At 33.5% G+C, this 23,039-nt stretch overlaps 2 protein-coding genes across 9 annotated transcripts; one reads left to right on the top strand and one right to left on the bottom strand.

Annotated features, from left to right (window-relative positions):
• The first annotated feature begins 1,544 nt into the window (after nt 1-1,544).
• LOC105172693 (UNC-50 family protein) lies at nt 1,545-7,883 on the top strand. Of its 2 annotated transcripts, none has more exons than XR_016067801.1 (10): nt 1,545-1,802; nt 3,016-3,083; nt 3,658-3,683; nt 4,472-4,562; nt 4,831-4,926; nt 6,087-6,175; nt 6,320-6,378; nt 6,461-6,583; nt 7,359-7,430; nt 7,509-7,578. XR_016067801.1 is itself a non-coding variant. In XM_011094234.3 (10 exons), exons 1-10 carry the CDS (start codon nt 1,710-1,712, stop codon nt 7,571-7,573), a joined length of 762 nt encoding a protein of 253 aa, XP_011092536.1. In that variant the 5' UTR covers nt 1,547-1,709; the 3' UTR covers nt 7,574-7,883. The 2 variants fall into 2 exon arrangements, 1 of the variants encoding a protein (XP_011092536.1); XM_011094234.3 differs by having other exon boundaries at nt 1,547-1,802; nt 6,087-6,155; nt 7,509-7,883.
• LOC105172694 (Pseudouridine synthase family protein) lies at nt 7,096-14,309 on the bottom strand. Of its 7 annotated transcripts, none has more exons than XR_848677.3 (11): nt 13,923-14,308; nt 13,363-13,413; nt 13,098-13,244; nt 12,939-12,986; nt 12,783-12,863; nt 11,795-11,908; nt 11,560-11,658; nt 10,730-10,841; nt 9,975-10,021; nt 9,427-9,848; nt 7,096-8,469 (listed from the first exon to the last, which is right to left on the bottom strand). XR_848677.3 is itself a non-coding variant. In XM_020697262.2 (10 exons), exons 1-10 carry the CDS (start codon nt 14,229-14,231, stop codon nt 9,492-9,494), a joined length of 1,296 nt encoding a protein of 431 aa, XP_020552921.1. In that variant the 5' UTR covers nt 14,232-14,308; the 3' UTR covers nt 9,255-9,491. The 7 variants fall into 7 exon arrangements, 5 of the variants coding, with proteins under 5 accessions (XP_020552921.1, XP_011092538.1, XP_020552922.1 ...); XR_016067800.1 differs by lacking the exon at nt 7,096-8,469 and adding an exon at nt 8,727-9,000; XM_020697262.2 differs by lacking the exon at nt 7,096-8,469 and having other exon boundaries at nt 9,255-9,848; nt 13,098-13,209; nt 13,957-14,308.
• Nucleotides 14,310-23,039: the final 8,730 nt, after the last annotated feature.

A 23,039-nucleotide genomic window follows, 5' to 3' on the forward strand; every position in this document is an offset into this window, starting at 1 on the left:
ATGAGATGGTCTTGGTATTTATGGACAGCTCCCACGGCCTTTGGGAGGAGATCAAACCTCTATTGACTTGGAGGGGAATAGCTATCTATTAGTCGTCTGAATCCATCTTAACCCTGGCATATGAGGATATCATCAATAGATAGAATTATCTCCATGGATAGGTATAGTTCTTTACGAATAGATCCATTATATTTGTACAATCTTTTATGATAAGGTCATCTGAAAGTCTTTAACAAAGTTGTTGAGAGGGTGATCAGGCAAATCTACTGAGGACTCGGGTATCTTAGTTGACTTGATGCTTCAGACAGCTCGTGCCACATTACCTTCTTCCCATATTGGCGTCTACTGATGCCACTGAGGTGCGGTGTGGAGGTTCATAAGTTTGGGCCTAGCTAGTTGAGATTGGGCTTTCATTCAAGTTAAAGTCTTTGAGCTTGCAGCAGTTTACTGGACCTGCCCTTATAGATCATTTAGTTTGCTACTTCAGCCTTCTCATTGCCCTTGGGATTTTAGGTGCACAAATTTTAATATATATATATATATAGTTGTTTGGAAATATTTTTTTAAGTCATTATTTAGATTACTTTAATATAGAATTGTCTAAAATACTTTATTCAAATTCTTATTTCAATCCAAATTCTCAAATACTTTATAGGCAACCTTTAGTTGGTTGAACATAACGGATCTAGTGAAAGATTATTTCAATATGGTTGGATAAGACTGAATCCCCTATAATTCGATGGGGCGTCCTCAATGGTTGAAAGATCACCAGATTCAACGAAAAATTATATCTTAACGGTTGGAGACCAACAATTCCTAGGGGGGATTGAAGTTCGTTACAAATAAGAATATCTTCTCGAAATAAGATGCCTCCTGAATTTTGGGGGAGGTGGTTAAGAAGACACTTTCTCCCAGCTGAGGTCAAGTTCTTAAAGTTTATAGATTGCTTTCTGGCTAGAAACATTACGTATATCCAAGGGGGCCGTTGATCCTTATCTGATTTAGGAAGATGTGGGATCTTACATGGATGCCATCTAAACCACCCACTGATGCATATGATATGAACTTTGAATTTGGGAAGAAAATTTGATGTACCTAAATTTTCTTGTGGGCTTGTGAGGCGTTCTTGAACTTAGACCCTCTGAAATTTGAGTCGGTTGGACCTCTCATTTAGTCAATTCATTTTCTGAGGGCACATTTTGTAAGATTTCTGAGAACTCACCTACACTGGGCTCCTTGGGGGCACCTTGGGTCTTGAATTGATTTGTGCTATTGCGATCTCTTTCTTTCTTTTGGACTATTTTAGATTAACCCATTTCTATGAACATCAAAATTATGATATAGTTATCATTTCTATTAAAAAAGAATTCTACAATTAGATGGGATTGATCTCAAGGTAAACGACACCTTTTTGGGCCTTGGTTCATAGCCCAAGAGGGTCAAACCGGATAGGCTCAACATTCGAGCTTGCTTAGGAACCCAATTTGATGGGCCTCCACAAAACCCAGCCCAAAGAGAACGTATCCGGACTTTAGCATTTACATTTTACAGTCTACCAGAAACGGGGAGAGTAGGAGGGAACAACGAAATAGAAAGGAAAAAGATCCTTGAAATCGAAGAGATCTTCAAAACCAAACCAATCAGTAGTAGAATCAGGAAATTACAGTGAAAACAATCAAAATCAGAAGAAATTAGAGAAGAAGAAGAAGATGCTGCCGACCTCTTCATCAGCGAAGGTCCGTCCGGGCCCTCACGCCCGGCCCAATTCTCTCTTCCCTCATTACCTCCGCAGAATAGTCAAGGTTTCGTTTCCCTCTTCCCTTTCTCGTCGTCTTCTTCACAAATTTACATGCATATGTAATTGAAATATTGTTCCAATTACAGATCTGATCTTGATCGTTATGGTAAAATGTTTTAATCGATGCCTCCGAATTGTTGTCTCATTGCGTTGTGATGAGGTGTTGTTGCGTTCGCGTCTTGTATGTGGTTCAGGACGAGAGATAATGGAATGAATGGAGGATAATGTGAGAAATGTTGCCGAGTATCACGACATTTGCATTGTTTTTTTTTACCCCCTTGGTTTAGATGAGACGAATTATTTGTTACTAGAAGTAGGATTTTGCCGCACTTGATCCTAAGACAGGTAGTAATCCCGAAAATTCATACTCTAATTGGTAGCTAACCGCAGGCAGAGATGAGGGACTTTCGGCAGTAATAAAATTTTATCTAAATGGGAACAAGTTAATTTAATAATTTGGTTTAATTTCTTCCTCTGGTCAGTTAAAAGCAAAAAAACAGTTAAGATCTAAGTTTATATTTCTCCGCATTTTATCTTGTATTGAGCTCTGAATACGAGTTATTGCTGGATCTAACAATTTCCATCACTTTTCTATTCCTGTTGGAATGAAAATGTTGTTTCTTACACAATAACTGAGAACCTGAACTTTGAGGTTGTCATTGCTCATCAGCTTGATCACAGTCAATAAGTAGAAATATGAACTTCCTACTATGAGTTAATGAGCTTTCCATTGATTGTTTAACATCCTCCCCACTTCCTGGCAAGAAACTGGAATGAACTAATCAAATTTACATAGTTCTAAGATAATTCTAATTGCATTAGGTACCCCTTGTTTGGTCATTAGTTGAGTGGACAAGGAGAGGAATACATTCTAATTGGATTTGAGGGTCTAGTTCTATTGAAGGTTTTGTCGACCACATTCAGTCTCTTAGCGACTCATGTTACATAAATTCCTTTTATGTTTCTTTTCCTTTATGCTATGTTGTCTAACTTTTGGCTTACAATAGACGTAGCCATTATTGGTGACTGACTGTATGATTTCTAGAATTTCGCCGTCATTATTTTCTTTTTGCAACTAGTAATTTTTTCCAGAAGCCTAATGGAAGAAATGTGTTTCATGGTAGTCTACTTAAATCTTAATAATTTTCAACAGATACAGTTATTTCATTTCCTATGTTCTCTCAGTGACACCAATTTCTTTGGGTGGTTCAATGCAGTGGCAACAAATGGACATTGAATATACTTTCTGGCAAATGCTTCACCTATGCACTTCACCGAAAGTCGTGTGGGTATCCAGCTTTGCAAATTATTATAATCATTCCTATGTGATGTATTTTCTTGTGATCTTTAATTCTGATCCTCACAATATTGTTGAACCGTCCTTATATATTCCAGCTAAGCCCTCTGGACTCTTGCACTTCTTTCCTGGTTTTCTTAGACTAGTATCACCTGTTGATTTCTTCAATTATATTGTGTGAGAGACAGAGTTTGTGAAATATCCAACTTCATACCATACTACAACTGACAAGTTGATGAAAGGCGAATAGTCCTTGCTATGTGTGATACAGAAACTTACTTTTGTTATCAGGTTCCTAGTATGCCAAGAGACGAAAAAGTTCTCTCTTGTGTCTTTTTCCCTTTAATAAAAATTAGCAATCATCCAGGGAATTCTTTTAGAATAAACATGTTGTTTGCAAGCAATATCATTCTTCCACGATATTAGCATACATTAGGTTTTAGGTTGCTAGTTGACCTTTTCATGTTATTCTTGTTGTTTCTGTTGACGTTTTTTTCTTAATTTCTCGGGTTTCTAATGATATTATTTCTATATTTTGCATGTGAAATGTATGACAATGCAGATATCAACATACCAAGTATCACAAGCGTAAGTCTTCTAGGGAAGCCTTGTTCACCTTTTGGAAATAAATTTCCATATTTGTTGTGCTTTCTTTTGCTATGACATCTTTTTTATTGTTTCTGATGACTAGTCTTTTATAGGTTTACTATGGGTTTAAGACGTAATAAGCATTGTTTTATTGCCATTGCTTGATTAAGTTTCATGGTTAGATAAATATTACTGAATCTTTCCAGAGTACCAACATGCCAATAATTCATCATGTATACTAGCAGTATTCACCTCATGCAGATTTTACAAATTGCATCTGCTAGATGGTTATGACTCTATTGCCAATGGAGTCATTATTCATTCAGCGCCATGCCAACCAAAACTATTGTTTCCTTTCTCAGAGCACTTCTAAGTTATCCTTGTCAAAGATGAATTAGTCCATGTAATCATTTTGAACTTCTGTAAACATCAGCTGCCAAGCCAGCTTCTATGTAGAACGGCTCTTAGGTCATTCTTTCGAATACTATGGTACATCTTTCTCCTGCATAGATAGCTGATGCCTGAGCTTCTCTTTTTGGGAATATCAAGTTTATCATTCTCCAAATTTGATTTTTTATTGCTGATATTGAATACTATATTTTTTCCTAAAACCATGGTAGCAAAATGTTTCTTCCCTAGATTGGAAAGTATAATAGTTTTACTATCTATTATCTGAAATTAAGAGAGTATCATTTGCTATATTTGACTGTTTTTTAAGTTTTAGCTATTAATGACTTCCTACCTGCTCCGATCCTTCCCCCCCCACCCCAAAATCTTCGGTTGTGCAGAAACAAAGAACCAGTGGGCACGTGATGATCCTGCATTTGTTGTCATATGTAGTCTTCTGTTGTCAGTTTCAGCGATGGCTTATTGTGCTGCGTAAGTGTCTTCTATACTTCTCTGTTATGGCTGCCTTAATGATCTAGGTATTGATCAGCCTCCTAGGCAAGCCTTCCTTTTAGAAAATTTATAATACTGAAAATTTGTTACAATATGTAGGAAATCTAACATTGCATTCCTACAAACACTTTATTTAATTATACTTCTGAATGGATGAATCTTTTCTCTGTTTTTTCTTTCACAGTAGATTCGTGTGCAAAATAGTGGTTATCTCCCATATGTAATTACCTTCATTTATTTGTTTCAGGTACGATCATAGTGCAGGGCATGCTGTTTTCGTAGTTATTTCAGTATTGCTCTTCCATTTCCTCTTATCAGGCGCAATTTTGGCTACTTGTTGCTGGTGAGGACAAACAAGAATATGGATTAAAGATGTTATGAGTGGTTGCACACAGTCCTATTACTTAGCTCAAAATTTTTTTGGCATTTCAATTAGGCAACTAAGTTCTGTGAATGTCTAGCTCTTTAATTAGTGCTTCAGTCATTTAATTTCTTTTGGAGATACTAACCACCGTTCCAGGCTAAAAGTTCTAATTACATACGTGCAATATAAAATTTATGCTTTAAATCATTGAATTATAATTTAGGCCTTCTCCCAGTTGTGGAATTGATGGTCAGCCTGCTAGAAAACCAAGGTCTTAGGGTAAAATGAGGAAATACTCTCCACACAAAATCTGTAGAAAACGGTTACTACAAAGGACATTTTGACACCAAGGTTTCCTGTTCTATGCACCTTTTATATAGGTCACATATATATTGTAGATATGTCTGAAGGAAAAGTGAGTTTAATAGTCTCCTGTTCGCATAATTTTTGTAACCATTCTTCCAGGTTTTGAGTGTTACATGACTTGCATGCATGTTTTACATGTAATGAATACGACTTGCTAAAAGTTGAAGTACAGGATAATTCAGGATCCAAGATCCAAAAGCAGCTCAGGAGATAGTTGTTCTTTCCACTTTCTCTACTTGACCCTGCGAAATAGTCATGGTAAAAGTATCAAACATAGAGTGCTTTCGACTGAACTTGGTCCCACGATAATGCTGTATTACTAAAAATGAGGAAGGAGGGAAGATGAAGTTACATATTTTTTAACACTTTGTCCCATCAATATGCCATATTTCTGAGTTTTGGTTGTAGAATGCAGTAAAACAGAGAGCTGAGGCAATCTCTATAGAGTGATGTTCCCGGGTCAACTGTTTTTCTCAACATGTTTAACATAATTCTGCCCTTCAAATTCTAAGTTTATTTTCATGTATTTTGTGGATAAGTACCCACATTTCTCTGAGAAGCGAACATTGTATTATGGTTCCATTGCTATGCATCAGAGGCCTCCCCAAAGCAACTGGAGCAGTGTCCTATTGATAAATTAATGCTGGGCCACTGCTGGCAAAGTGATTCTTTGTCATATTTGCATAATGCTGAAGACTTTGACCTAGTTAATGTGCTTTCCTTATAGATTTCACTATTGTATAATGAACATTTATTTGGCAAACTTATTCCAGGTTCTTCACTAACAATTATCTTCGAGAAGAAGCTCCAAACAGTCATGTCGTGGAGCAACGGGTGGAGTGGCAAGTTTCATCCTGTTCTGGTTATATTTTCTGAGTTTATCCGCTTATCCCTTGTGCCTGGATATTTGGTTACACTGCCTTTTCTCATGTCACTGCATTACTATGTCTAGATTTGTGCTCCGAACTATGGTTTGTTTGCTAACTTTATCTTTAACCTTGTGAAGGTTGTATGCCTTTGATGTGCACTGCAACTCTTTCTTCCCTATGTTTGTGCTGCTTTATGGTAAGTGCAAAGTGGGAGCTCTTACTGGAAATTGTCTCCAATATACGGTGCCCAGCTGCTAATGTCTTTGCTTTTGTGGCAGTCATTCATTATTTTTTATCACCTCTGCTGGTGGCTCATGGTTTTGTTCCTGTATTACTATCAAATTTGCTCTTCATGGCAGCTGCTTCATACTATCATTACCTAAATTACTTGGGCTATGATGGTGAGACAATTTTCTGTTGAAGCATTATCATTTCTTTCATTTGTTTAATGGCAATGAGTCAAGGACTTGGTATGTGTCCTTTCCTTGCTGGAATAGGCTACAAAACCTGTAAACTCTTTGAGTGTTGTGTGGAAATATAATACTGAATTTCCTCTTGCCAAAACTACAAAGTTGCACCACTAGTATCAGTGTTACCTTTGTATGCCATAGCTGTTGGAAGGAAGAGTGCTTAGCATTGTACCTCACATCCGTACTGCAATAGGATCAATGTGAAATAAAGTTGACTGAAACTTGAGGATCTGAAATTTCACGAAAGCGGTGCTTGTTGAGATTCTGTTGTATACTTAAAAGATGAGAGGTCTTTTGCTTTCTTCTTGCTGCACCTAGATTGATCCAAATGTGTTCTGATGTTCCGTTTAAGTGTCCAAAAGTTTCTTAGCGTATGATAAGTTCTACAGAAATTGGAATAGTGAGGTTTTTTCCACAGAAATTGGACTTTGCAAATAAACTGGTTATTTAGTTGTTTGTACTCCTGGTCAGTGAAGGAGGACTTCCATCAAGCTTACAGTATTAAATACTGGGATGAGAAAGTTAAAAACTCCAAAAGATTTGTTGAATGAATGCTGATAAGCTCTTTAGCTACGGAGGGCCATTTCATTTGTGTAAACATGGAGCAAACTATGCATCCGTAGACTGAAAATACACCCTTCACAATAATGATTCTATGTATCTAGGACCTTTCTTTATACTAATTCATCTTTCGTCTATCATGCAGTATTACCCTTCTTGGAGAGGACCACTTTGTTCCTGTACCCAATTAGCATCGTCTTTGTTCTGTCCCCTATATGTAAGTGTCACCATACAAGATTGTGATATGCATTCGTCTTGTTTCATACAGAAATTTATAGTTGCTCTTTGTTTGCAGTAATTCTAAGTGGCTTCAACCCATCAAGATATTTCATGAACATGTACTTTAGTCGATTGGTATAGATGCAGCTAACACTTACCTCAGGAAGTACATCAGGACCTAAGAAGATCCTGTGAACACGAGGACCATTGATACTTGTTCATTGCATAAATTTGAGGAACAGGATTAGCTTGGGGAAAAGCTGCATTGGGGCATTTTGCTACTGGTGAGTGAAATTGTAATTGAGCGGAGGGGCCTTGAGTGCTTATCTCCTCACCCAGAAAGTGAGTTACCGTAGAGTTTGTGTAATGATTTTTGGTTAATGATTCACTTGCAATATAACAGAAAAATACATTGAAGTTGCCATGAAATAGTCAACTCACTTTCAGTACCTCCCAATAGTTTCATCTCAGCAGATACACATTAAACAGGGACATTTCTGGATTATGCCTTTTTTGTGGTAAATGTTAATCATTTTCGTTGCGGTGGAATCTGGTTCGTGATTGCACCTGTTAGCAAAGTCTCCATGTGAAGAATGCCTTAACCACTTTAAAGTCTGCCTGAGGTTCTTGATGCCTGGAAGTTTTCCAAGGAAACTAAAGTTTGTTTACCCAAGGGCGGCTCTCAAACAAGGATTAAAAGACCACTCCCTTCATCTACAACCGACAGGCCATCCAATAACCACCATACTAGGCCAACTTACAGCTGAGATAATTGAAATGTAGGTTACGTTCATCCAACAGATTCTGCTGCGCTTGGTATGGATTGAATAATGGTGTCAGGACTTCTTTTCCCGTCTAGATTCTGCTCCGCTTGGTATGGATTGAATAACGGTGTTAGGACTTCTTTTCCGGTCTAGATTCTGCTCCGCTTGGTATGAATTGAAACCACGGTGTGAGGACTTCTTTTCCGGTCTAATTGGAAGAAAACCAGGGAAATCTCCGATATCCAGCCATATTATTTTCCACCTAATGTTGGGCTGATAAATTTTCCAAGACAAGGAGTTGAGCATCTCCACTTACATGTCAAGTGAATATAAATGGGCACAGGGAAGAAAATGGAGAAGAAATCCTCTGGTGTAAGAGGAATAATGGAGGGCTATTAAATAGCTCAATAAGTTTTATCTTCCTAAGTAAATTAATTGGTAGGAAAAAGTTCAAACTTACAAACAAACACTCATGCTTTTGTGCACTTTTTCCGTTTAGAGAAGAGGGAACTTGGATGCACATGCATGAATTGATCACTCAGCTTACAATTACTTCGCAACAAAACATACAGGAAAACGCAGCACTATTCACCCAAAACGGAGATTCATACTCACAAAAAATAGCAGTACGCCCATAAAAAGTTGGATTTCAAATTGGAGGAGAGAGAAATGATTACATTACTAAATCTAGATATAAGGTGGCTCCTATTTGGTACCTATGCCCGCGGAATGCAAGTACACGCGACACGAGCAAGAATTCAGGCCAGCGCAGCCAGAAATGGTCTTATAGACATGCGTTGACTCCTAAACGATCACACAAGTTATAAGATTGAATTAAGATTAAATTGGACAACGATTTCAAATGCACTAAGGGCTGGCCTAGACCTAGTTTAAAAGATGTCTTTCACCACGACATAGAATATATTTATGGTATCAACAAGCAAATTCCAATGTCAAAGGTCCAGTATAACCCAAAGCAAACAAGTGCTTGGAATTGGTTGAACTTACTTTCAAATACGTCTTATGTAACTACAAAAATATGCAAATAAGGTGAAAAGTGACGAGAAGCGATCAATGTTAACAATAAATCTTGTTTCCTACAATTCAGTTTTTCAACAACTAATGTAATGTTTGGATTATGACAAAGTCAGTGACTTCTCGGCCAGATTTAAGTATGGTTAGTGACAGGTAAATATTTTTTTTCTCCTAGCCTCAAGAAGATGCTCTTACCTGGGACATGAGTTATCAGTAGCACATGTGAATATCATACTTCCCTCCTCTTGGAACTAATGGTACTAGTTCAGTAGATCCCAACTTCTTTGCATGTGCGCCGGCAATGGAGCAACTAACTTAATGCTTTCCGTTGCTGCAGTATCCAGGTCTGAAATTCCATTTCTATGTTGCAAGGCCAGTGAAATATTGGGTAAGATCATCTCTTTGCAGTGAAGATGAAGACGAAGTTGTTTATCAGATATACTTCCAATTTCCGAGTCGAAGCCAACAGTATCATGTTGAACTTCTGATATTTTGTTGTGCCATCTAAGGTCTGAAGCATAAACCAAGCGGCTTCCCAATCTCTTGTGAGCTTGCCAGCCATACTTGTAGTCTCCAACTATAGGTGTCCCCAATACTTCAGCACAGTGAACACGGAGCTGCTCAATGATCAGAGGTGAAGGCAAAGAATCAGTCTCAATATCCTTATTCGCTTAAGTTAAATAATGGTTAAAAAAGAAGACGCAATTGATACTGCAAGAATCATTCATGATTAATATCCAAACCTGATGTTTTCTTCCAGTAAGTGGCAACAGCTCTAACCATGTGTAACCTGCAATTTATCACTTTATTGGAAGTAGGAAATAAAATCTTCTGAAAATTTTGTCAGTAAAAAGTATATAATAACTCATCCAACTTCACTGAAGAAGAGAAGTAAGCACAAATCTTCAATGGTGATTTTAAGGGCCATTCTGTTGAGAGCATAAGATGATATATACTCAAAGACAAATCAAAAGTTATAAACCATCTTTCTTCTTCTCTGAACCGTGAGTAGCCCTACTAGTTTCAATAACCATAAAACTTTAACATGAGATGTTTCCTAAGCCCTTAACATGGTTTTTGTTACAACAGCACAAGGCAAATATTAGGCCTTAAAAAAAATAATTTCGTCGGTGTACACATTTTATCATAAGTTGCTTCATGAAAGGATTGGATTATCAGATATAGCATCTTAGTACAATGAAATGCTTTCAATAAATGCATCAAGTAACTAACATATCCAGTACAAGTTTAACTAAACCATTATTCTGTATCACCTAATACTTGTTTTTCTTTAATTTTCTTTTCTGGTAAGGCATATTTATAGGCCAATAAAATGTAGTAGATCTTTGTAAATAGTCATCAGCACAGTTTAAAAGGTTGATCTCCCTTGGAAGTTATTATGCACATGCATGCAGGAATAGAAGATAAACCAAACAAGGCAACAGAAACCTTGGAGCTCAACTTATACAAATTTCTGAAACAAGCATGAGAAACCGACCACATGGTGAAGATGCTATAACTCGATACTCTGTCACAGCATGCTGAGCTGACACTGTCTTGGTAGTATCTACTACAGTAATTCTCTCAGATTTTCCATTGTCAATTACCACCTGAATAATAGGAGAATCGGAAGAAACAGATTAAGGGCCAGCATGCTTCAGTTTTTCGACAATCTAACACCCCAACATGATAAAGTAATTGACGCCCTTTTTACAGAATGAAGGTCAAGATACCAAAGTACTAGGCAACTGAAGCAGCATTAATCAGCACTAATCCCATTAAGTCGTGATTACATAATTTGGATGGATGTTACCAGCTTCTCAGAACTAATTACTTTTTTACTGGTAAGAAATTATCTTGGTTACTAGGAAAATTTTCATAGGATAGTTCTTACAAGTTATGTATGACAGAGATCAGAAAAGGCCATCTTCATTTGCAAATGAATCCACAATCATGATAATTAGAAAGTTCCAAGAGACCGCTAGCACAAGAGGTTTTAATTAAATCTTCAAAGCCAGTGTATATACTACATTTTCAAAAACTTCAACTATAATTTAGAAAAATAAACTTCAAAATAATTCATCTTATGTGGTAATTCAGGTCCTTTAGACAATCCTTCCAGGTTTAGACCATCCAAATCATGTAATGCTAGAGATCTTTTGTCAAATGAATCATAATTCCTACACATATAGAGCTTTCCAGTAACTGGCAAGATTGACCAAAAATTCAACGTAAAGAACACACTGACAGGAAAAATAGCAAAGACTATTTTGTTAAGAGTTGAAGACTTCTATGAAAGCTTCTAAAGTGGAGTAAGATAAATGACACCTTTCCCAAAGGCACAGAAATCAATCCTTCTCGACGGCGAGGAGATCCAATGACTAAGGCCCAATACCTCTTCTGAAGGATTTTTTTACTGTCAGGAACCTGTAAGACAGGAAACGATGATTCAGGTATGGGACTTATAGTAGATAGCAAAATACTAGTTGTTGGACAGATACTTTCTTATTTAGAAAAGATTATAGAACAAGAACTACTATGAATTATTTATAAAATTACCCACATCATCTGATGCGCCAAAAGTTTTCTCCCGAAAAATAGAATGCAGGATGGTAGCGGTTAACTGTGTCCTTCCCATCACTAATATACCACTGCTGTCTCTATCAAGTCGGTGCACCTATTTACCAACAAAAACGTGCAAAAGGTAAATGGCTGCTTGCTAGACCAAAGAAACAGTCAAACAGGACAAATTGACATACTTAAAGATAACAGGTAAAGCTCTTTTCTCCCAGAAAAGCTGCAAAAGATAAAATTCATGGTAAAATTATTGGAAACCAAACACAAAAGTTTTGGCCAGTATCTCAAAAGGATAACTCCTAATTGATCTCATTTCAATGAGGTAGAGTGAAACATCGGGACAGTGCTAAATCCAGTGTTTTCATTAACAATAAAACAAGCCTATGTGTAGCAAACTGTGCCTTTAAATGCACAAGTATAGTTTATAGCATCAATTCAAAACCAAGCTGCAAATTTCTCAAAATAGAAAAAATAAACAATGACTGGGGTAAAGATATATTCTATGAAAATAATGTCTGCATAGTCCAATACCATGAAAATACAATTTCCACATGTACTACTAAAATGTTAAAAGCAATCTTGCATATTAGTATTTATTTCTTTGTGTTTTGATGAAACAGCACCCTCCCAAAACTACTACTCAGCATATCAAATGACTTACCTTGAATGATAAAATGAGCAAAAGAAAAGAAAATAAAGTTGAAGAAAAAGATCAACAAACATTAGCATTATATGTGCAGTAAAATCCTAGCTTTTGCCAGCCATTCGAAAAATATTATGGCTCTTCGTGCCAGAATACATAAGATACTTTCAGCATGCTGCAAGGTTACACGAACCAGGCGCGTGGTTGAAGTTTCCAGACATCATACAATCCGAGCAAAAGCAAACCTAGCAGGCAGCTTGGTGGACTGCCTTATATGTATACACACAACACATAAGGAAAACGTAACATGAAAAGAGACTTTAGAACTCACCAGGCGAGGTGACTCTGCATAATCATATTTCAAATACTTGGCAGCTAATTCATCTAAACTTCTCTTTATCCCAATGCCACCCTGAAAAAGAACTTTGTACAAGATGAGGGCACATGTCCTGCAATCACAGAGAAAGCAATGAACATCTACTTATACCTGTACAGGCATTCCAGGCGGTTTATTGATGACAATTATGGCTGGATCCTAAAATAATGTATCTAGAGGTTAGGTTTTCCCCTCAAGCATAATACATACTACATAAAAATATTTGCTAGCTGCATAACAGACAGACTACAAATTTATGGACCTTGATACCTTATACAACTCAAGACTCTTGACAAGTTTCAATTCTTCTTCATCGGAAAAGCTCTGAGATACTGCTGTTGTTGAAGGAGACTTTCCATCAACAGATTTTGGAAGCAATATTCTATCACCAATATCCATCAGATCTTTAGCTCCTATCTTTAGATATCATTAAATATAACATAAGATCAGCTGTGCAGTTGGAGGCCATATTTGTCCTCAAAAACCATCAACAAGAACAATATCAAATTTCATAAATTGTGAATAACTATTTTACCCTTCTTGGACGCTGTTCTTTAGTTTCAATATTGGAGCACTCTTTTCGAACCTGAAGCAAATCATAATAGGAGAAAAGGTATGATTGTCAACACACACTTGTTAGCATGCTTATTTAAGAATTAGTGCTTAGGCAATAAACATAAAAGGAGCTAGAGCTTGGCTCATTTCAAGGTCATATGTGTATAAGCTTGGATTTTAAATCATATGATCTAACAACACTTGGTCATTCATACGCAATTGTTAAAACAATAATCACACAAACTTGGCATGTTTTTATTGCTACTTTACGTCAATATACATATATAACAATTTAATTGATTTCAAATCCTCTATCAACTTTCATTCTCTAGTACTCCCATGTTAATCAAAATCGTGTTATATTGTGATGCTTTTTTCAAACATACTAGCAGCTTTTTTTTCTTTTTTCCTGATAAAAGCTGAAAATAGAAGCATAAATCTCTCGCTTCAGAAAAACAATCCTTATCTAGGATTCATCTGCACCCCGAAATGCTTGATAACGTGAGCCTGTTTATATTCCCGCGTAACGGTGAAATGAACCTGTCTTAAGCGAAAGAGTTTCTGAACAAGAGACCTCGGGAGATGAGGGCAGCACTTAACAATCCACTTAAGAGCCGTCATGCTTGAGTCGGTTGGCTCGCCACACAGCTTCTTTCCAATCGAAGAACCGTCCACGGCGGGGTCAAATGGAGGCAACATCAACCATCGGCTATCATTTTTTCCTTTTCCACAGTTCTCCCCGTTGGTAGCGGCAGCGGTGGAGCAGTAGTATTGCTGTTCGGAAACCGTCTTGGTTAAAATTCCTCTGACGCTGGACGCGGCGGCGTTGTGCCGCCACAGACGAAACATTTCTCGGCGGAGAAGTCCCTCCGCCGTAAGTTAGGGTTTTAATTTTGGGGTTTTGAATTTTTCAGCGGAGGCGCGTTTTTATATTCGACTTCCAATGGCACGTGGCTTTATCTACAACTTATTCAGTTATAACAATATATTTATTTACTCCAACATTGATATTATATCATATTAAGAGTGGCTATATTAGTTATATATACGATAAGATTATTTAAATATAAATTAAAATTTTGGAGAAAAATATTCCAAACTAACTCTATATATAAAAATAAAATAAAATATATTCAGATTCAATAAAACATAATTTAAAATTAAAATTAAAATTAAAAAATTTTAAATATTTCAAATTCAAAATTATCCAATTAAATTCAAGTAGTTTCTTCTCGACAATTTGAAATTCATAATTCTAATTTCTAAATTCTCAATCTAGATGCAACCTAAGTTCATACATTTTTTGAACTTATAAAATAGTTGTATTTTATTTTAAAATAAATTATTAAAGTATTTGAATAAAATAAATTCATGTAAAAATAAAAAAAGTAAACTAACTTTTTAAATTTTTAAAAAATTTGTAATATCTAATAAAATATTGCTTATAAGCTCACCCATCAATAAAGAATCCACTATATTGTCGCATCATCATTATCATTTTTTTATTTTTATTTATTTATTTGCATGGTCGTTCTAGGACCACATGATGTTAGAAGTTGTAACATAATTATTTAGTATTAGTATTATTTGGATACTTTTACCTAAAAATCAACAATATCTCTATTTTAATTAAATGATTTAAGCGATAATTTTACGTGAGAAGTGAGAACTTTCGAATTAAATATCAATAAAAATATTAGTATTATGTATATAATAATAATGTTGACTTTGATACTTGAAGAAGAAAATTATTCTGATTTGTTCCAGCACGAACATTTAGTCACATATTTAATTATATATCTTAATAGATAAGAATTTGGATAATCTTGAGAATTTCTTAACTGCACAATACATATACATCTTTAACATTTGTACAATGCAAATGACTAGTAACATTAACATGACCACATTGCCATTAGGCCTACAATGACAGCATTCCTAACTATGGAACTGTACTCTCCAATTTCCATCCTTGACAAAAATAAGCCCTCATGACTTATTTTCATCAACCGGCTCGACGGTAATAAGTTTATGTCCGTCTCCAGGACTCGGCCCCGAATTATCAATCGAGTCGAGAGTTCCATTGCGATTGTTGATCTTGTTTCCAGAACCAGGGCTCGGCCCGGAATTGAGAGGCTCCACCCCTCCCGTTTTCTTCAGCAGCGGTCGGGCATCAGTAGCAAGAAAATCGGGCATTAGTACGAGGGAAAGGAGGAGGAAGAAGATGAAGTATTTAGCCATGTATGCTTTGAAATGAGGGAGGGGTGGGTAAGTCCTGGATTTCTGGTACTTGAATTTATAGAATCAGAATGCATGCTAATGATGGAGATGGTTTGACTATTGATGAGAATTTTTGAGTTGTGTGTTGTTGCTGAATGTTTTAACTTGGAACAGTGCTGGTGATGGCTATATGAGCTTCAACAGAATTAGACCATTCATGTGATGTAAAATGTCAAACTGAGTAAACATTTTACTCAATCAACACTTGTGTGCTGTATAGTTTGCTAGCTTTTTGTCAATAAATTCATTGTGATTATCTTTTAATTAAAGGAATCTAATAGTCGTTACAGTCTTGTCGGTACATATTAAAAAATAAACTCATTTTTTGTTGAATCAACTATTATAAGTCGGTCATCATCAATTTTCCACCAAATTTGTTATCCCGTGAGATGAAAATGTTAGGCCTACATTCGCTAATATTAACTCCATAGAGAAATACACAAAATAAAAGAATTCGAACATCTGAAGATGTGTTTGCAATAGCTTATTTTAAAGTATTTAAAATAAATCCAGAGTCAATATTAGCGCTTTGGACATTAACGTCAAATTATAGTGGTTGGTGTACAGTTAAGTACAGATAATACCAAAATGATTTATATAAGTTGTGTGAGAAGTAACCTGGAAAACAGGTGGAATTTGGATACAATTGAAATGGGCGCCGCCCACCTCCACCTGCCTGTGCCGGCGGGTTGTGGTTGGGAAACCAAACTCTCAACGTTAAAAAAAGTAGTTTCATGTGGTTAAGGAAAAGATTTTGATGTGATCAGGGAGAAAGATTTGGGGTTTGGAAAATGACTCCATCATTGTGGAAAAACATCCATACAAGAAAAGAATTTATGTTGGAATTATATCTCAATTATACTCAATTAATTCATCACAACTGTTATTATCTGAAAAAAAAAATGCAAGTAATTCCTTATAATATTAAAAATAAATATATTATTTCTCTATGAAAAAAATAACAATTATCTTCCTGTATTTTTTAAAGTATAATAATTTAACCCCCTGTATTTTTTAAAATGAAGCAATTTACCTCTTTAAAGCGGTATATTATTATTATTTTTTCATAGCGAGTAATTTGTTAATTTGCAATATTACAGGAAGGTAAATTGCATTAAACCCGTTATTATCTTTTTCTATATATATATATATATGATTGACCAGTCTCTTTAAACTATAGGCGATTTCTTATTTGTCCTTGATCATTTTGCTGTCCGTGGTTAATATTTTATCAATATAATAAATATAAGGAAAAATTAAATCCATATTTTCTTGAAATTTAATTTAATTATTAATGCAATACCTTCGTTATATTGAAAATTGTAATGATATTTTTTTATATTTACAAAACACTACTAACCCAAAGTACCCCCTAGCTATTTTCAACAAAAAGGACATAAAAATTTAAATATATTTTTGAAAAAATGACCAAAATATCCAAAAACTTATGGCGCTCATTAAAGTCATTAGTTTCTCTCTTCTCTTTGCCGTTCATGTCTAAAAATATTTCACATTTAGGAAGAGTCAAAGAGAGAGGGGTGGCAAAGTTCGATTGTGGAGGGAGCGGAGGTGATGTGTGCAGTTGGTGGAGGGAGTGGAGGTGGCGCGCACGATTGGGCGGTGGCGCTTGGTGGAGGGAGGGGCGGTGGCCATGGCGCGCGAGGTTGGTGGAGGTGGCGTGCAGCATCGACATCAAAAGCAGTGTGGCTATCCCTATTGGCTAAAGAACACGACTTCAAGGAGTTATTAATTCTATTTTCTTCTTCTTCTTTAAACTGATTTGAAAGAAGGATAGGATCTAAAATAATTCTATGAAATTGTTAAGAAAACAGAAAAAAAATTACTAGAAAATTAATTAAAGAAAATAGAGAAAACGTTGGTATTTGACAAATGATTGACTTTTAAATATGTAAAATAATATTTTTATCACTTGTTTTATATTTACTGGTAAACACGAAATTAAAATAATTAATCATATTATTTCAAATAATAAGAAAAAAGTAAACAAGTTAGTACTTAATGCTAACCTACCATATCACCAACATAATTCCAACTTAATCTAAATGCTGTTTATCTCATATAAATTAGTAAACATGGGCTTAGCAGTCATCGTCAACATGACTTGCAGGAGATATAAATAAAAGTATACATGCATGCATGGAGGACTAATAGCGTGGGAAAGAAAGGCAGGTGAAATTTCAATGCAGTAGACCAACACGTTTGCGGTCCTCAAAAGTCTACTCTTTGTGGCCTTTTGCTGGATTTTTGTGTATGTCTCTTCACGTGTAAATTCTGTGTAATAAATACTTTTTTAAAAAAACAAAAAATCGATTGAAAAATTAATCTATAGATAATCGCAAAAATGTACAGATAATTTGTTCAAAGTATTACTAATATATTTCGAATTTTATATATCAAATATTAGGACCTATTTTTTTTTAATTTGAAATTAATAATTAACGTATGCAAGCATCTCATGTCGGTTGCAAACAAGAAGTTTGAGTGATTTGTATACCCAAGGCTCCTTTTTTATTTAGAACAAAATTGTAAGGCTCTTAGAAAGACAGAACAGACAATATCTCACACAATAGAGCATCTATTGAATTGCAAACCACATTGACGTCGTATATGGGAGTGATACAAGCGTCCCCCTCCCAAACTCCTAATCTAGGGGGATTAATGATATAGTCAACAGTCCCACGCTCCCAAGTCTCTTATATGGAGCAAATGATATAGACAAGTATCCTACATTAGTCTTGAGTGGTTTATAAATCTCAATGCGTCCTCTCCCTAACGAGGTGTATTTTTATAACAAAATCATGAGACTCATAACAACTGTACAATATGATATTGATCGAGTTATAAATCACATCAATAATATATATTAGTATTTGTGGCACACACTATATGTATGTAAATTTTATAATATTATTTAAACCAAAATATTTTTTAAAATATTTATTATTTAATAAAATATATACAAATTGATAAATTAATATTAAATTTATAATAAAATAGTGTTAAGAAGAGATGCATGGAAAAAAAGGAGGAAGAAAATATAAAAGGTGGCGGAAGAGTGGGAAGTTATAAGATGAATAAATAAAAAAATTAAAAAAAAAAGACACCAAAAAGACGCACTATCATAATAATAAGGTATATATATAAAATAGAAATAACAATTGCCATATATCAATAATGTGATTAATATTGATATCTTACAATTTGAAGTTATATGTTGGAATCACATAGACATGTGGATTCCTGTCTTACTTTATATATATTTATTATAATTTATTTTATTATTTTTAATTATATTAATTGAATCATATATCATCATCATGTACTTATTATTTTTTTTTTTGAAAAAAAAAAGAGAATTGACACGTAGATCAATAGATCTCTGTTTAGACCTAAAAAAAGAACAAGATGTTGAAAGAATTTGAAATTTTGAATACGAAAGCCAAGTCAACCGAGGCAAACAAAAACACTAGGAAAAACGACAAGAAAAGGTGCGTTTTTACCTAAATTAAAATGTAGTGATTGGTGTAAGTTCTAAGTAAGCTATACGTGTCGTGGACACTAGAGAAACACTTGCTCAATTATGCTCTAATTCCTCAAATAATGATATGTTTATACCTTATTAATTAATAGTTTTTTAATACAATAGCTCGTCATATCTTTTTCCTTTTTCCAGAAATGGAGTACACTCATAATGTGATGTTTAGAGACATTCTTTGTTTATTTGGAAAATTCTAATTTAAATTGAATTTGACTTGATGATTCGTCTATATATAGTACGATCATCATGGTCCTCGCATAGTAGAAATAACTCTGAAATCAACAGTATACATCAATGATATTGGCGTCGCCCTCAACGGAAACACGATCAAATTAAAAACAGTCTCACGGGCAAAAAGTCAGACGAATAAATGAGCAATCAATTCAGTTTGGAGCTATTTATACGTAAATTCTTAATATACAATTGTCACCTTAAAAAGTTTCATATATCACTTGTCATCCAATTGAAGGTCCATAATTAAACCAGGTCAACATCAATTCAACTCATACAAGAACATACGAATCTCAAGCCTGAAAAATAAAATGACATTTTACTATTCTTATCCACGTCTGAAAAATAAATAAATAAATAAATAAATAAAACCCATAAAATTTAGGCTGTGGAGTTGAGGAAAGTTGGTGATTACACCAAAAAACCTCAAATGACGGTTGGTATTGAGTGAAAGAAAATTTGTACAGTTGGTAAAGGAAAATAAAAACCCACTATTGACTGTGCAAGATTTTCCGTTAAGCTTCAGCCAATCAGGACCATTGTTGTGTTATATACTAATGACATATCAATACATGATTGATATATATATATATATATGCCTTTTAAATTACAAAATACTAATCGTTGTGGCACATTATTTCTATGTATATATAATAAATAATTTTTCAATCATCAAAATATATTATAAATTAGAGTAAAATATATAAATCAGTACATTATGTTAATAAAAAGAAAAAAAGAGAAAAAGTAATAATTAAATCAACGTAACTTTTGAAAAGTTGAACAAGTTAGCTATTTATCATGAAGAGCATTTTTCTTCAAAAAAATAGTGCGACGGTGTCATTAACCGTTATTTGTAAGTGTGAATAAATTTTATTTTATATATTAATATAAATAAATATATAATATTTATAATTTAAAAATTATTACATACAATACACGTGTGGATGTGATACAGAACAACAAAAGATCCTACATCCCATGATGATGCCTTTCCTAATTTAACTATTTGTTTGGCAAACTTCTTTTCCAAATGGTATTGACATGCAACAAGACTCCTAAACAGTCTCTTCATGAGAGCCATCATCAAATAGTGTGGTGTAAATTATATTAATATCTCCTAAAATTAGATTAAAATATATAAATATTTTTTTATTTTTTATAAAATTATAGTTATATTCTTTGTGGGATATAAATATAATATTTATTATGAGGTGTTTGTGTAATATTTGTCTCTGAATATGAGTTTTACTTGTAATTATAACTATAATATCAAGAATATATTTATAATTTTGCGAAAAAAACAGGGGTATATTTTGGCCTAATCTTAAGAGATGTCAATATAATTTACCCAATATTTTGGTGACATATATACCTTCTTTGTTCTTTAATGACTCCTTATTGAAATAATTTAAGATCTATCGAATTTTAACAAAACAGATTTCGATTTTAGAGGTAAATATCTTGAAATTATTTAAATTTAGAATTATCCAAATTTATAAGAAAATATGACTAGGAATTTGGAATCATAATTTCAAATCAATCAATCAAAATATAGCTTTATATTGTATTAAAATCGATGCAGTTGAAATTAAAGATTTTACATTTATAGTAACAAATGCGTCAGACTTGTTTGGATAATTCAATACTCCAAAAAAAAAAAATCAAATTCTTGAATTTCTATTTTGAATTATATTTTATCAGATTTCAAATCCATTTAATATTAAGTCTTACTTCCTCCAAATTCATCCCTCAAATCCAAATCCTTTCGTTCAAAACTTAAATTAAATTTCGACAATTTTAAATTATTAATGAAAATATTTGCATTTGAATAAAGAATTTGGAAAAAATAATTTTTAATATTTCATATTAAAATAATTTAAAGTTCATCAATCTTCTTGCACCAAAATTTGTGAACTCCAATGCAGCAGAAGACAAACATCCTCAAATTCTTGGCTAAACCAATCAGGATACAAATAAAATCAGCCACGACAACTAAAAGTATGCTTCAGGGGATAGTTATTTCCCAAATTATCCATTTTTATTATTATTCTATCCAAAATTAATTAGATATATATAGAAAATTATCTAATACTAGAATTACCCACATTTATATACTTGTAAATCATTAAAATCACGCAATTAATACTACACCAGCAATCGAAACACTGTCGATGTTATGTATGTGTGTAATTTAATTTTTTATCGTATATATTTAATTAAATAAATAACACAAAATAAATTTGAATTTACATGTGTGAAAAAAATTCATCGATATAGCTGATTAATTAAATAAATTGTTATTTATGAAAAAAAATTAAGTAAGGGTATTATAGTCATTCTACATTTATCCTACCGGAATTGGTTTCTCTCAAGCATTGAATCTTAATATATACTATAGATTATAGAGATGTGGTTATATTATTATCGCATATTGATTATTACAATTTTTAATAATGAGATAAATGCGATAAGCCCAATCCATTCACTAAAAAGGAAATTGAATAATATCTAAATTATATATATGTTTAAATATTTGAGACTATATTGGAATTATAAAAACTGTGCTGGTGATCAATCGATTGGGCCCAAAAAAGTGAACAAGTGAGCCCAACAACAGAATCATAATTGGGCCTTAGAATTCAGATTTCCAAAATTTTAAAGGCCCAATTATGAGTGTCAACATTAGTCTTATTCTGTGTGTGGGGCTCATAAAGAAGGTGAGAGCCGGAGAGGTCTTTTATCTATTTTTATAATATCACATTATTTATATAAGGTTAATTACATTTTTTTTCTTTCAAAGAGAATAATTACATTGCCTTCTCTGAGGTTTGTGTAACTACACGTGGATATCTTATAATTTAAGAAATTATATTTAATATTTTTTATTTTTGTTTTCTGTTTAATAAATATATTCCTCCATTATTCAATTTTTTTTAGATTTATTGATATTAATAAAAAAATTAAATAATTTTTTTTTCAATTGACTTATTATTAATTTATTCGGTGTCAATTGTCAAATAAGTCTTTTTTTACCAAATTATTTTTATATATCTTCACACGTTATTGATCTGAGGAGGTATATATTCATCTTTATAATGGTAGTTTGGTAAAAAGAAAAATATTTGTTTAACCTGCAATAATAAGTCAATCGATAGTAAATATGTATCTTTTTTTTTCTTTTACTCATATCTATACATTCGGTACAATATTGACAAATATAGTGATTTATTTGTTAGATGAAAACAAACATTAAGAGTATTAGATGTAATTTTTTAAATTATAAAAAAAATTATATATAGTTATACAAATTTTCAAGTGAAAGTGATGTAATATCCATTTATGTGTAATGTTAGGAGCTTCACATATTCTATATATTTGTGTCCCATTCTGTGTCTAATTTATGCTCACAATTCAAAGAATCATATGAGCAAACATTGAAATGTGTGGATGTTGACAACTTAATTCATCATTCTATTTAATATGAGTAGGATTGAAAAATAAATTAAATTATTTGATATTCTATTAGAATTAATTGATAAAGTTTTATTTGAAATTGATTCGTTAAATTTAATATATCCAACGTG

The sequence above is a fragment of the Sesamum indicum genome, linkage group LG10 (genome assembly GCF_026168435.1).
Source record: "Sesamum indicum cultivar Baizhima isolate 11 linkage group LG10, ASM2616843v1, whole genome shotgun sequence".
NCBI lineage: Eukaryota > Viridiplantae > Streptophyta > Magnoliopsida > Lamiales > Pedaliaceae > Sesamum > Sesamum indicum.

What these genes read in the sequence shown, in the direction of transcription:
- LOC105172693 (XM_011094234.3), top strand. Translation starts at nt 1,710, where the DNA reads ATGCTGCCGACCTCTTCATCAGCGAAGGTCCGTCCGGGCCCTCACGCC. An exon ending in ATTTTGGCTACTTGTTGCTG is followed by an intron (nt 4,927 to 6,086) that starts GTGAGGACAAAC and finishes AACTTATTCCAG; the next exon opens with GTTCTTCACTAACAATTATC. An exon ending in CTTTGTTCTGTCCCCTATAT is followed by an intron (nt 7,431 to 7,508) that starts GTAAGTGTCACC and finishes CTTTGTTTGCAG; the next exon opens with TAATTCTAAGTGGCTTCAAC.
- LOC105172694 (XM_011094236.3), bottom strand. Translation starts at nt 14,231, where the DNA reads ATGTTTCGTCTGTGGCGGCACAACGCCGCCGCGTCCAGCGTCAGAGGA. An exon ending in AAGAACAGCGTCCAAGAAGG is followed by an intron (nt 13,245 to 13,362) that starts GTAAAATAGTTA and finishes TGATATCTAAAG; the next exon opens with ATAGGAGCTAAAGATCTGAT. An exon ending in AGAGTCTTGAGTTGTATAAG is followed by an intron (nt 12,987 to 13,097) that starts GTATCAAGGTCC and finishes ACATTATTTTAG; the next exon opens with GATCCAGCCATAATTGTCAT.